This window comes from Schistocerca piceifrons, chromosome 1 (genome assembly GCF_021461385.2).
Source record: "Schistocerca piceifrons isolate TAMUIC-IGC-003096 chromosome 1, iqSchPice1.1, whole genome shotgun sequence".
NCBI lineage: Eukaryota > Metazoa > Arthropoda > Insecta > Orthoptera > Acrididae > Schistocerca > Schistocerca piceifrons.
The window spans coordinates 1,163,751,525-1,163,765,356 of record NC_060138.1 but is presented as its reverse complement, the minus strand read 5'-3'; the positions used below and the strand labels follow the sequence as shown (position 1 = coordinate 1,163,765,356).

The window sequence follows — 13,832 nt, the reverse complement described above, 5'->3', positions numbered from 1 at the left end:
GAAGGGAATGCGGTTATAGGGGAAGGAGTAGATGACATACTTACAAGAGAATATGGGCTTGGCATTAGGAATGAGAGAGGAGTTCTTCAATAAATTTCAGCTTATAATAGCGGATGCTCTGTTCAAGACTCACAAGAGGCGGACGTATATTAGGAAAAGGCGATAGGGGAAGATTTCTATTATGTTTCATCGTGGTCAAACAGAGGTTCCGAAATCAGATATTGGACTGTATGGCGACTCCCAGGAACAGATATAGAGCCAGATCACAATTTAGTTGTGATGAAAAGTAGGCTGATGTTTAAGAGACTAGTCAGTGCACAAGGAAATGAGGTACTGACATTGTAAGGAATGAAGAGATGTGCTTGAAATTCTCTGAGGCTGTCGATACTGCGAGAAGGAGTAGCTCACTATGCAGTTCAGTTGAAGAGGAATGTACATCTCTAAAAAGGGCACTCACAGAAATAAGAAAGAAATATATAGGTACAAAGAAGGTAACAGTAAAGAAACCATGGCTAACAGAAGAGATGCTTAAGTTGATCGTCGCTTAGGAACGAAATATATAGGAACTGCATGAAAAAGTGAAGAAACCAGAAAAAATGATTAGCGGAAGAACCGATTCAGCATGCAGAAAAGTCAAATAACCTGCGGTAAAATTAAAAGCAAAAGTGATAGCATTAAGATTTCAGTGGGAATTCCACTGTTGAGCGCAGAAGGGAGAGATGAAAGGTGGAAAGAGTAGACTGAAGGTCTCTCTGAGAGGGACGACTTGTCTGATGGCGTGATAGAAGAAGAAACAGGAGTAGATATAGAAGAGATATGGAATACAGTATTAAAATCAGAATTTAAAAGAGCTTTGAAAGATTAAAATTGAATAAGGCAAAAGTGACAGATGACATTCATCAGAATTTCTAAAATCACTTGGAAAGTGGCAACCAAACGACTATTTACCTCGGTGTGTAGAAAGTATGGGTTTGGCAATATACCATTTGACTTCCGGAAAAAATATCATCTGCACAATTCTAAACACTGCAAGGGATAACAAGTGTAAGAATTATAGCACAGTCAGCTTAACAACATCCAACCTGCCTACAAGAATAATGGAAAAGAAAACTGATAATGTGTTAGATATCGACCAGTTTGGCTTTAGGGAAGGTAACGGTACCAGAGAGGCAGTTCTGACGTTGAGGTTGATAATGGAAGCAAGAATAAAGAAAAATTAAGACACGTTCATAGGATACGTCGACCTGGAAAAAACGTTCGACAATGTAAAATAGTGCAAGATGTTCGAAATTCTGACAAAAATGGAGGTTAGCTATAGGGAAAGACGGGTAATATACAATGTGTATAAGAGCCAAGAACGAACAACCAACAAGAGTGGAAGACCAAGAACGAAGCGCTCGGCGTAAAAAAGTCTAAGACAGAGATCTAGTATTTCATCCCTACTGTTCAGTGTGTACATCGAAGACCGCAAGTGAAGAAAGATGAAAATACTGAGAAGAAGCAAACATCAGAGCAGTGAGAAACTTAATATCAGGATTGGTTATCACGAAGTAGATGAGGTTATGGAATTTTGCTACCGAGGCAGCAAAATAACCCATGATGCGCAGAGCAAGGATGACATGGAGAGCAGACTAGCACTGTCACAAAAGGCATTTCTGTCCAAGAGAAGTCTCAGCCATACGCCTTAATTTGAGGATGTAGTGAAACATGGTTGTGGGAAAACGAGATAAGAAAAGAATAGAAGCATATGAGATGTGGTGCTACAGAAGAATGTCGTAAATTGGGTGGACTGGAGGTTCTGCGTAGAATCGTTGAGGGAAAGGAATAGACAGAAAACACTGATGAGGAGAATGGACAGGCTGGTAGGACATCTGTTTAACATCACAGAATAACTTCCATGGTTCTGGAGGGAGCTGTAGAGGGTAAAAACTGTAGAGGAAAACAGAGATTCGAATACACCCAGCAAATAATCTAGGACGTAAGATTCAAGTGCTATTCTGAGATGATGAGGTTGGCATAGGAGAGGAATTCATGGCGGCCGTGTCAAACCAGTCAAAAAAAAGAAATTAAATGGTGACAGAGTTTTGGTGTGTAGACGATCAGTTACTGTGCTCGATCCGAAACACATTGAACCCACAGGAAAGCACGATGGTGGAGGAATTATTGCATGGGGATGCATGGCTACATCTGGTGACGAGCAGCTTAATTTTGTTGAAGGTTAACACGGATATAGATTTAGGCACGGATCACTACTTTCAACAAGACAGTAACCCTAAGCATACAGCGGAAATTGTTGGTTGTGGGTGTTGTACCATACGCCACATGTTCTCAAGTTTTCTTACAGAGTTCAGTCACTAGTCCCTCAGAACATGTTAGGGGTTCGGTTGAAAGAATAGTGAGAAAACATGTAATACGAAGTAAGACTGTTTTACACATTGTCTACAACAAGAATGGCAAAATGTTAACTCAGAGACTACCAAAAAACTGGTTTATTCCATGCCAAACTGATTAACAGAAATGATAGAAAGGAGAGGACTGCCTACGTTGTCATTATATATTATACATCATCATTATAATTACATACCTTATGATTTTCTTCGAATATATGAATACCTTTTTCCACACAGCGTGAAACCTGCTGGGGCAGAATTTGTATATATCATGTCAGAAAGCTAATTTAGTTACTGTATTTATGCAGACTATGGAGGAAAATCCATACTGTTCGTTTACCAAATAACCTACCTGGTTGTGATCTTTAAGCCCAATAAATAAATTTATTGTACATGAACAAAGAAGTATGAATACTTTTTTCGATGGCTTTGTACTTTGTGAGTGAAACCGTCTAGATCACTATTAAAATTTGAATTCGAATGCTTATTTTTTAAAGACTATCTGTCTTTTTATAAGTACGAAGAGAGAGGAAAATTTAAATAATGAAATGAAATTTGAAGGGAACGTCCCCCACAGTAGCGCCACCTGCCAGCTAGGACTTGCAGCCTTCTACAAATTTTTGAGCCATCTGTTAGTTGACGTTCCAATAGGGCATAGATTTTAATACTGTCACTGACCCTTGCTATGCAAATTCTAAGCTTTTCTGTGAGTATACTTTTAAAGACTTTTTTAACTTTTTAATTTTTCATATTTTGTACCTCGTTGTAACATAAAAAACTCCTGTTGCTCTTCGCGTCCCTCCTAATGTTAACTGCAGATATCAGATGATAGCAACAGCCAAAAATGTGCAATAAGTAAAAAAATAATAGCGATGTAGACCGATTTATGCTCAATATATTCACAATGATAGCCGGTTCGTACTAGAACTTAATTTCCTTTTTTAATTGTTGTGTTTCTTTATTCAGTAGTGTAACTTCCTGTCCTTGTTACAGAGTACGTTGCTAAATGTTCTTATTTTGATTTATTTATTTTGTTTTTGAGGATTTGCGACCTCTGTTCAAGTGTGATTTACTTACGCAGTTAAATGAATCATAGTTAATGACTGTTTGTTCAGTCGCAGAATTGATATGGGAATTGAAATTACAGACAACCACGCAAAAATTTGTTTTTCATTTATGATTCAATTATAACGGTTTTTATGTGTTCATCTCGGTATATACCTTTCATAGAGTTGCTTTTCTTCATTTTTGGTATATGTGAAAGTTAATTGGTAATAATCTGTGTGTCTTTAGAAATATTTTTGCGACCTCGTAAATCCCAATTACTTCCACTGCCCAGAATATAGCTACTGGTAAACCATCCTGCTAGTACTACCCGACTACAGTATTATTGCACTTGGCCTGCTGTGGCCATTGTCAGAAACATGTGATGGCGTTGCAGTAAGCAAGTACAGTGGTGACTAAGGAAAACGCATCGCATTGTGAATGTTTTCAAGGCAGTTGGGCAAATACTATCAAAGGGTTCAGAGTGTCCTTGTGCAATATTGTGATAAAAACCGGGGACAAGCCGACCGAAGCGCCCCTGGACCCAGATGCGATAATACTGCCGTCTAATAGCTCATGCCTGCAGTGCCACTAGACGTTGGAAACCCTGTGAGACCTTAACTTTTCTCAGCGAACTGAATGTTCAGATAACTGACGTGTTTGCTGACGGGTGACGTCGTCGACCACCGCCGATATTTCGACAGGAGCACACCCTGCCATTCTCAAGGCACAACTGCAAGGAGGAAGCAATGTGCAAGGGAATTTAATACCTCGGCTCACAGAGGAGAGGTTTTTGAGATATGTAGACGATACTTTTGTTGTTTGACCTCATGGTAGTGAGAATTTAAACCGGTTTTTGGAACACCTGAATTCAATCCACCCGAATATTCAGTTCACTATGGAGGTGGAAAAGAATGGATGTCTTCCCTTCCTGTTTCTCAGAAGGAAGACTGATGGTACGTTGGGACATTCTGTTTATAGGAAGCCCACTCACTCTGACTTGTATCTGTTAGCTGATAGTTGTCACCATTTAGCTCAGCGTGAAGAAGTACTTCGTACCTTGGTTCACAGGGCCCACGTTATCTCAGACTCTGAAAGTTTGGCAGCTGAGCTATCACATCTCGAAGTCACCTTTCGTCAGAATGGTTATAATGAGAGGCAAATCAAACATGCGTTGCGCTATCAGCCTTCTGTGCAACGGGTGAGTGACGATAGCAACGAAGAGGCACTTAAGTCTACGGCCTTTTTGCCTTACGCAGGAAGCATTTTCAACAGGATTGACCGTATTTTGCGGAAATGTGATGTGAAATGTGTTTTTCGACCACCTTCTAAGACTAAGGCCCTGTTGGCGTCCGTAAAAGATGATCTTGGTTTGCGTAAGGCTGGTGTCTATCGTATTCCTTGCAGTTGTGGCATGTCATATATTGGTCAGACAATCAGGACTGTGGAAGACCAGTGTATTGAATATAAGCGTCACACACGCTTACAACAGCAGAGCCAATGCGCTATTGCAGAACGTTGCCTTGACACCGGTCATCCTATGGAATACAACAACACGGAGATTCTGACTTGCACGTCGAGCTATTGGGATAGTGTTAACAAGGAAGCTGTTGAAATCAAACTATCAAGCAACCTTATAAACAGAGATAGCGAATTTTGTTTAAATGCTGCTTGGAATCCGGTTCTGTCTGTCATCAAAAAACAGAGGGACAGAATTAGTGCTACCTCATCTGTTGATTAATAGTCACTATCGATATTTCTGATGTTGGTTACCTTTGTTTGTGTGTTGACTCTGCGGTTACTTGTTCTGTGTGTGGTATCTTCCATGTTTCTCCTCTGTGAACCGAGGTATTTAATTCCCTTGCACATTGCTTCCTCCTTGCAGTTGTGCCTTGAGAATGGCAGGGTGTGCTCCTGTCGAAATATCGGCGGTGGTCGACGATGTCACCCGCCAGCAAACCCGTATGTTATTTGAACATTGGAAACCCTGCTACACAGTATCGTAGTACGCCACCAAAGGAACCAAAACAAAATGGTGTGTATGCCATCTGTTTTATCTATGGGTTCCGCCATTTCGTTGTAGCTCCTAAAATGGTTTGCTATGGTATTGTGCGGCATGGATCCCAATGTGCACGAGGACCGCAAGCATATAGCTGCAAACAAACAGAAAATTCGTTGCATAAATTTTACTATGAATTAAGCGTCTGTGACTGTGGGGTGGTGTAGCAGGCACTCACAGCATGTAGCAGCATGATGAGGAAGCTGTGCAGCAGGTACTCACTGGGTGTAGGAGGATGATGAGGAAGCTGTGCAGCAGGTACTCACTGGGTGTAGGAGGATGATGAGGAAGCTGTGCAGCAGGTACTCACCGGGTGTAGGAGTGTGATGAGAAAGCTGTGCAGCAGGTACTCACCGGGTGTAGGAGTGTGATGAGGAAGCCGTGCAGCAGGTACTCACTGGGTGTAGGAGTGTGATGAGGAAGCCATGCAGCAGGTACTCACTGGGTGTAGGAGTGTGATGAGGAAGCCATGCAGCAGTTACTCACCGGGTGTAGGAGTGTGATGAGGAAGCTGTGCAGCAGGTACTCACCGGGTGTAGAAGCATGATGAGGAACCCGTGCAGCAGGTACTCACCGGGTGTAGGAGTGTGATGAAGAAGCTGTGCAGCCGGTACTCACCGGGTGTAGAAGCATGATGAGGAAGCTGTGCAGCAGGTACTCACCGGGTGTAGGAGCGTGATGAGGAAGCCGTGCGTGGCGCAGGCTGCAGACCCGGCCCCCAGCCAGGCGGCGCCGGTGCCGGAGCGTAGCAGGAGTCCCGGAGCCGGGAAGAGCAGAAAGACGGCGCACAGCAGCGCGTCCACGGCGCCCAGGTGTAGCAGCAGCAGGCTGTTGGCCGTGTGCGCCTGCAACAACAGGTGGCGAACCTGCTCACCTACATGTAGGCGGGGCACTAGCACCGTGGGGCAGCGGGGAGCGACAGGGCACGCCCACACAGTGGCGGCTGCTGTGTAAGAGAACGCCTTTTCGACGCCTTTCGAATTTATTGGTAATTTTTCTTTGGATTCTGTTACACGCAACATACACTACTGGCCATTATACTTGCTACACCACGAAGATGACGTGCTACAGATACGAAATTTAACCGACAGGAAGAAGATGCTGTGATATGCAAATGAGTAGCTTTTCAGAGCATTCACACAAAGTTGACACCGGTGGCCACACCTACAACGTGCTGACGTGAGGAAAGTTTCCAACCGATTTCTCATACACAAACAGCATTGCCCGGCGTTGCCTGGTGAAACGTTGTTGTGATGCCTCGTGTTGGGAGGAGACATGTGTACCATCACGTTTCCGACTTTGATTAAGGTCGGATTGTAGCCTATCGCGATTGCGGTTTATCGTATCGCGACATAAATGCTCGCGTTGGTCGAGATCCAATCACTGTTAGCGGAATATGGAATCGGTGGGTTCAGGAGGGTAATACGGAACGCCGTGCTGGATCCCAACGGCCTCGCATCACTAGCAGTCGAGATGACATGCATCTTAACCTCATGGCTGTAACGGATCGTGCAGCCACGTCTCGATCCCTGAGTCAACAGATGGGGACGTTTGCAAGACAACAACCATCTGCACCAACACTTCGACGACGTTTGCAGCAGCATGGACTATCAGCTCGGAGACCATGGCTTCGGTTACCCTTGACGTTGCATCACAGACAGGAGCGCATGCGATGGTGTTCTCAACGACGAACCTAATTGCACGAATGGCTAAACGTCATTTTTTCGGATGAATCAAGGTTCTGTTTACAGCATCATGATGGTCGCATCCGTGTTTGGCGACATCGCGGTGAACGCACATTGGAAGCGTGTATTCGTCATCGCCATGCTGGCGTATCACAGGCGTGATGGTATGGGATGCCATTGGTTACACGTCTCGGTCACCTCTTGCTCGCATTGGCGGCACTGTGAACAGTGGACGTTACGTTTCAGATGTGTTACCACCCGTGACTCTACCCTTCATTCGCTCCCTGTGAAACCTTAAATTTCAGCAGGCTAATGCACGACCGCATGTTGCAGGCCCTGTACGGGCCTTTCTGGATACAGAAAATGTTCAACTGCTGCCCTGGCCTGCACATTCTCCAGATCTCTCACCAAATGAAAACGTCTGGCCAATGGTGGTCGAGCAACTGATTCGTCACAATACGCCAGTCACTACTCTTGATGAACTGTGGTATCGTGTTGAAGCTGCATGGGAAGCTGTTCCTGTACACGCCATCCAAGTTCTGTTTGACTCAATGCCCAGGCGTATCAAGGCCGATAATACGGCCAGAGGAGGTTGTTCTAGGTACTGATTTCTCAGGATATATGCACACAAATTGCGTGAAAATGTAATCACATGTCAGTTCTAGTATAATATATTTGTTCAATGAATAACCGTTTGTCATCTGCATTTCTTCTTGTTGTAGCAATTTTAATGGCCAGTAGTGTAGATGCTGCAATCTGAAAGATACGGCACTTCAATCCAACGCACTACTGCTGTAAACTTGTGAATCTTGGCTTCAGGGTCGGCAGCACATCTTCAGTTGCACACGTTTTGAGGAGCTTTTGCGCATGCGCAACTCGCGAGACGTAATTGCCTTACGTGCCAAATATATACGGATTTGCTAAACAATGTACACGGTTAACGATGTGAACAGGTAATCCTTGCACTCAACTAGCAGTTTACTTCAATGCCACCAGGTGGTAGCGCACTGCACCAGGCTTTTATCCCCGTTCGCTCGGCACAAATTCTGCTAGATGACAGCACACTCCTCAAATGGCTCTGAGAACTATGGGACTTAACATCTTTGGTCATCAGTCCACACTCCTCAGATAAACTAATTCACGCACTACATACTGTTGTAAAATTATATCGACGTCAGTATATGTTAAAGATGTACTGACAGTAAACTTATTTTTTGGGTTCCTGAAGGAGTTGTAGTGTGTTAAGTTATGAATTTTGTCCTACAGTAATCCGTCGAGGATTGTCGCATTTATTCATGCATCTGAAATCTATTGTTCTTAATGTGAGTTGGGTTTATCTGTGCTGTGGGCCCACACTGTATATACGAAAAGTCACACAAAGCTATGTCACTGGTTTCTCTGATATTCCGTTAAACGTGGGAGCGGCGGCAGTGTGCTTTAGGCCCTTATGAATCTCAGCGTGTCTTTCACTATGTTGGTAGACATTACTTGAGTTTAATCATTTCCACAAACTGTACTTTGCGTTTGGAGCTGGTTGTTTACTGTGCAGGGATCGATTTTTGTGGGCAGTGTAAACGTCAACTACGTTGAATCTATTTTAAATGCTAACAGAAAAGTAATGCTATGAGGATGGGTCGTCAATCGTCCTTTGGTAGCTCAGTCGGTAGAGCACTTGCCAGTGAACGGCAAAGGTCACGAGTTCGAGTCTCGGTCCGGTACACGCAAGTTTAATCTACCAGGAAGCTTCGTATCAACGCACACCCCTCTGCAGAGAGAAAATCTCAATATGGAAACAGAAGAATAAATTACAAGGAAAAGTTAGCCTCAAAGGAATTAGGGCTTCCGAGGACAGATTCTTTGATCGAGAGAGTGACGGATTCAAATAAGCGTGACTACGAGCGAACATTCAACAAAGAAGTGTACAGTTTGCAAAAGTTATGTGGGTGCAGCATAAGAATGTCTAATATTCAGCCCACAAGTAAATAGGTCAACTAATACATCTGTTATGGATCTCGCACATTGTTCAAAAGAAGTGGAAAAGCTCGAAAATTCCCACTTACAGAAAAATGCGAAATGGAGAGTTGCGAAAGCTTACACATTATTTCGTTATTGCCCTAAACTGCACATAATTATGCACGAAATTCCACAAAAACAATTGTTTCTTTGGTCAGATAAGTTATGCATATTATTATTACTGTTGTTATTATTGGCAGTGGCTGTAGGTGTATAAACCTGTTGATAAGCTTAACTGCTGTACAGCAGATGCTATTAAGTTCGTATTCTCAAATTTATCTGAATCAAAAAAATTGTGAACACCCATAATGTACACACACGAGCAGCCAGTGTGTCCACATCTCCAGGTAACTGGATAACCTTGGATCGTGTAGTATCTGAATTCCAAAACAAGATATTACGAACTGCTGCTGCCCCCCTTTGTTTAAAATGCGACAGCTAAAATATTCAAATACACAGCATGTCAAAGAAAGTGAAGCATTCAGAAGATAGAGCCGGATGCCAGTACAACTTCCCTCACGTACATACCATCGGCGTGTATGTAAATGACTGGAGCTGCAATTCTCTGTAAAAGTTACGTAAATTAAAGTTGCAGGGGGCGAGGAGGAGGAAAGGAAAGGGAAGGAACTATTGATGTCAGCTGCATTGGAACTTTATGCGGAATCAATGGCAACGAGTGAAAACCTGTGCCGTACTGGGACTCGAACGCACTTACTAGGCAGTTGTGTTGTGACAGGCTATGAATCCATGACCTTCAGTACGGATGCACTATTACGTTCGACCTCCCGCAACAGTCTCAAATCAGCGTGTATGGAGGACACGGACAGGGGATACAGACAGGTGGTGCTAGGTGAGAGTGTGAAGCGGCGGAGAGGCGTGCCGAAATAATCAACGTAATTGCGATAAACACTGTGTCTGTGCGGTGCAGTGTTCTACGCAGCTGCCTACGAAGCAGGATATCCCGGTTCGAACCTCGGTCTGGCACACTTTTCCACTTGCCACTACTGCTTCCACATAAAGTCTCAATGTAGCTGAGATCAATAGTTTCTTCTCTTTCCTTTCCTGTCTCCCGCCTCTGTCTTCAATTTTCATAATACGTGTCATAGCAGCGGATTTTACGTGGCGTCTGTTCTTTCGGACGTGCCCGAAGGACAGATACAATGCATTCATATTATATCTGTGTGACCACAAGAATGTACTGTTTAATAATTTTCTACAACATTTCTCGTGGAGAAACAGCAGTTTGGCTAAAATTACTTTAAAAACAGACACAGTATCGACCGCTAAAACATTTATTTCTGACCATCCTCAGAACCTTGTACCATAGTGGTTGGAGCAGGTATTTTATCATCAGCACTTGACTTTCGTGGCGTTACAACACCTGCTCCATTCACCACCACCGCCTACCAACATAGTATCAGGGTCTGGGGATGGCGAAAGCTGACAGAAACCGGTTACCATTGATATAAATGTTTTTGCAGTCAGGACTGCCTGTGTCCACTTTTAAAGTATTGTTTAACGTTGTTACCAGATATAGTAACATATATAAGGGAGGTGAACAGCATCAGATGATGAATGATCACTGTGAAAGAGAGAAAGATACCTTTTACTTGTCTGAGACGCCTTTACCGGCACCTGACAGAGTTTGAAAGTGACCATTGCTGGTCTCCAGTTGGCCGGCTGAATTGTCCAATATACAGATTTATACCGCATGTAGTGTGGACAACCATACTACTGTGAGGCAGAATATGAAAGGTGCCTCAGCATGGGTCTACATTAGGCTGGCTAGTAGAATCGTACAGTTTCCATAATTGTGAGACAATCAGATGTGACAGTGACCTGATGGTTGACTGCAGCGGAACTTGAGGGCAGCCATGCTAATTGTCAAGGTTCCGTCCGACAATGTGTGATCACCACAAGGGGAAGATTGTTGTATTACCCACCAAGGGCATCGTAACCCTTCCACTGATGCATCTGCCATCCGAGAACAAGTTATCGACTCCCTGCGACGTTATGGGTCATCCTGTATCATTGGTCGGAGACTATCAGTAACTGGGCAAAGGACTTAGCATTCCAAATCTAAGTAGGTGTTAATACCATACCATAAACGGCTGCGTTTGGAACGGTACTATAATAAGGAAGCACGGACTGTCGATGAATAGCATGGCATTGTGTTCAGAGAAGAATCGCGGTCCTGCATCACCCCAGATGACAGTCAGAAGTGACCTGTAGAGAGGTCCCACTGCCAATATTTTGCAAAGGCACAGCAGTGTTACTCTTGGCAACTTGGTGTGGATCCCTAGCCATCAGGTTTGACTTCAGGCCACCGCTATCAGTCACCCAGGGAACTCTGACGGCACAGCGTTACCTAACGTACATCGTCCATCTTCCACTGTGTTAGGACACATAGTATCATTTTTCCACAGGACAATGCTCGTATACACGTGGCAAATGGCACTGAACTGTTTGCCTGAGGCAGGGGCAATCCTATGGCTAACAAGATCTGCAGGTCTGTCCCGACAGAAGACATGTAGGACCAGCTTGGACATCCACTGTGTCCCAGTGCCAATATCCAGGATATCAAAGACCGGTGTGGGCCAGATTGCCCCAGGTGAGGATACCTCCCAACTGAATCAGTACACGCATTCATGACAGAGGGGGGCGGGGAGAGTGAGGGGCGGGGGAGCAACTTCATATGGATACTTAGGGTCATATTCCTAAGCCGCTTGTAAATTTCAATAGATTTTGTAATAATCAAAATAACATCGCATAACCTCTCAGCCCGTGAAGTCTTATTTCGTTTCCTCCTCCCATTATCCGTGTTTCTTTTTATTTTTTGGGTAATAATGACGGAAATGCAAACCGCTATACCATGATGCACAATATTAAACAAACTTCATGGAGATGTTCGTCACACAACGAGCCTTACATAATTAAACATTCATTCCATGGAACTTAGGCTCACCACATCATGAGTATGAGGCGTGATTCCCATGATCAGGAATACTCTCTTGAGCTTGTAGTAGCAGAGAAGCAAACAGCCTCTCAAAGCCACCCAGAAGGATTTGTTGCCATGCCGTAAACACACATTCTATCAGTTCATGAATACTGCTGCCTGTAGGCTGGTACGAAAGTATTTAGGACCTCTTCAACAAACACCAAAAACATGGAGTCGTCTTTAATACCTCCTCACACTATGATTCGAGGAGATGCAAACGAATGGGTCTCGAGAATCACTGCTTTGTGTGTCCTGTTCCGGGCTGTCAACGGGCATATTAGCAGAAACCACGGAATACCAATCAATGTATTCCGGATCTACACTACGGCAGTTTCTGTTGCCTGTGGTATGGTGTCAGCGGCAAACGACGCATGAAACATGGAGATCTGCTCAATCCAGCTTCCTGTGCCCGAGTCTCGACTGTTCATGGAGAACGTCTCTAACCTCTTCCGGGATTTCAGTTTTTGTCATCCGTCTATTCTTCACAGAAAATCGAACAATCTTACTTCCTTTCTGTGGTGTAATCCTTCTGGAAGAACTCGTGTCTGCTCTTGTCACCACACAGTCATTCGTAGTACATCGTTTAACTACATCAAACTGTCTGTATGATGTTTGGTTACGATACTCCCATCTTCCCCGTGTCAATGATTCAGCCTTTTTCATAGTGCGAAACACGGTGATAAATTGTACGTGCACGTCCTCTGTACATGCTGTGTTGCGATGTACACTTGTAAAGTTCTGGTAACATTAGGCAGACGCATTGGCCATCAGGTACTCACATTAATCTTCATTTGCAGTGATGACATTTTTGTGCACTGAACATACTGACAATGAGTTCACATAAGGATAAAATTATGTGGATTGATCAGATAAGATCTGAAGAGCTTCTCAGTAGAATCGAAGAGGAGAGTAACATATGGAAAACACTGACAAGAAGGAGCGACAGGATGCTACAACATCTGTCTTAACGACAGCAGCGAGTAACTTCTATGCTACTAGAGTACGCTATGGAGCCTAAACACAGAGATTGGTATATACACACACACATCAAAAAGTTTTGCATCACCCCGGTTCCCAGAAATTCTGAAGGTAGAGGTTGACTGTCGATATTGTATCGCAGACACAGACCCTTTGCTGTTCAGAGATGTCACTAAACCCGTCCAAAGATGTAAACAACCACGAATGAGCACCACCTGTTAGAAGGAGGGGGTCCGACAGCCGATCAGTTCCAGTCATTCCACCAGGAAGGAGGCACACGGCTCGTGTTGTCTGTAGTTCAATCATGCCTAGACGGTCAATACCGCGGTTCGATCGCGTCCGCATTGTCATTTTGTGCCAGGAAGGGCTCTCAACAAGGGAAGAGTCCAGGTGTCTCGGAGTGAACCAAAGCGATGTTGTTCGGACATGGAGGAGAGACAGAGAGACAGGAACTGTCGATGACATGCCTCGCTCAGGCCGCCTAAGGGCTACTACTGCAGTGGATGACCGCTACCTACGGATTATGGCTCGGAGGAACTCTGACAGGAACGCCACCATGTTGAATAATGCTATTCGTGAAGCCACAGGACATTGTGTTACGACTGAAACCGTGCGCAATAGGCTGCATGATACGCAACTTCACTCCCGACGTCCTTGGAGAGGTC

The 13,832-nt window shown here is 44.2% G+C and overlaps 1 protein-coding gene across 1 annotated transcript in view; it reads right to left on the bottom strand.

The window, feature by feature from the left end:
- LOC124778838 overlaps nucleotides 1-13,832 on the bottom strand; it is a 326,007-nt gene that overhangs the window by 128,489 nt on the left and 183,686 nt on the right. Inside the window, exon 4 of the mRNA XM_047253671.1 lies at nucleotides 6,156-6,338. Coding sequence (XP_047109627.1) covers nucleotides 6,156-6,338 — 183 coding nt within the window. The remainder of the gene's footprint in view (nucleotides 1-6,155; nucleotides 6,339-13,832) is intronic.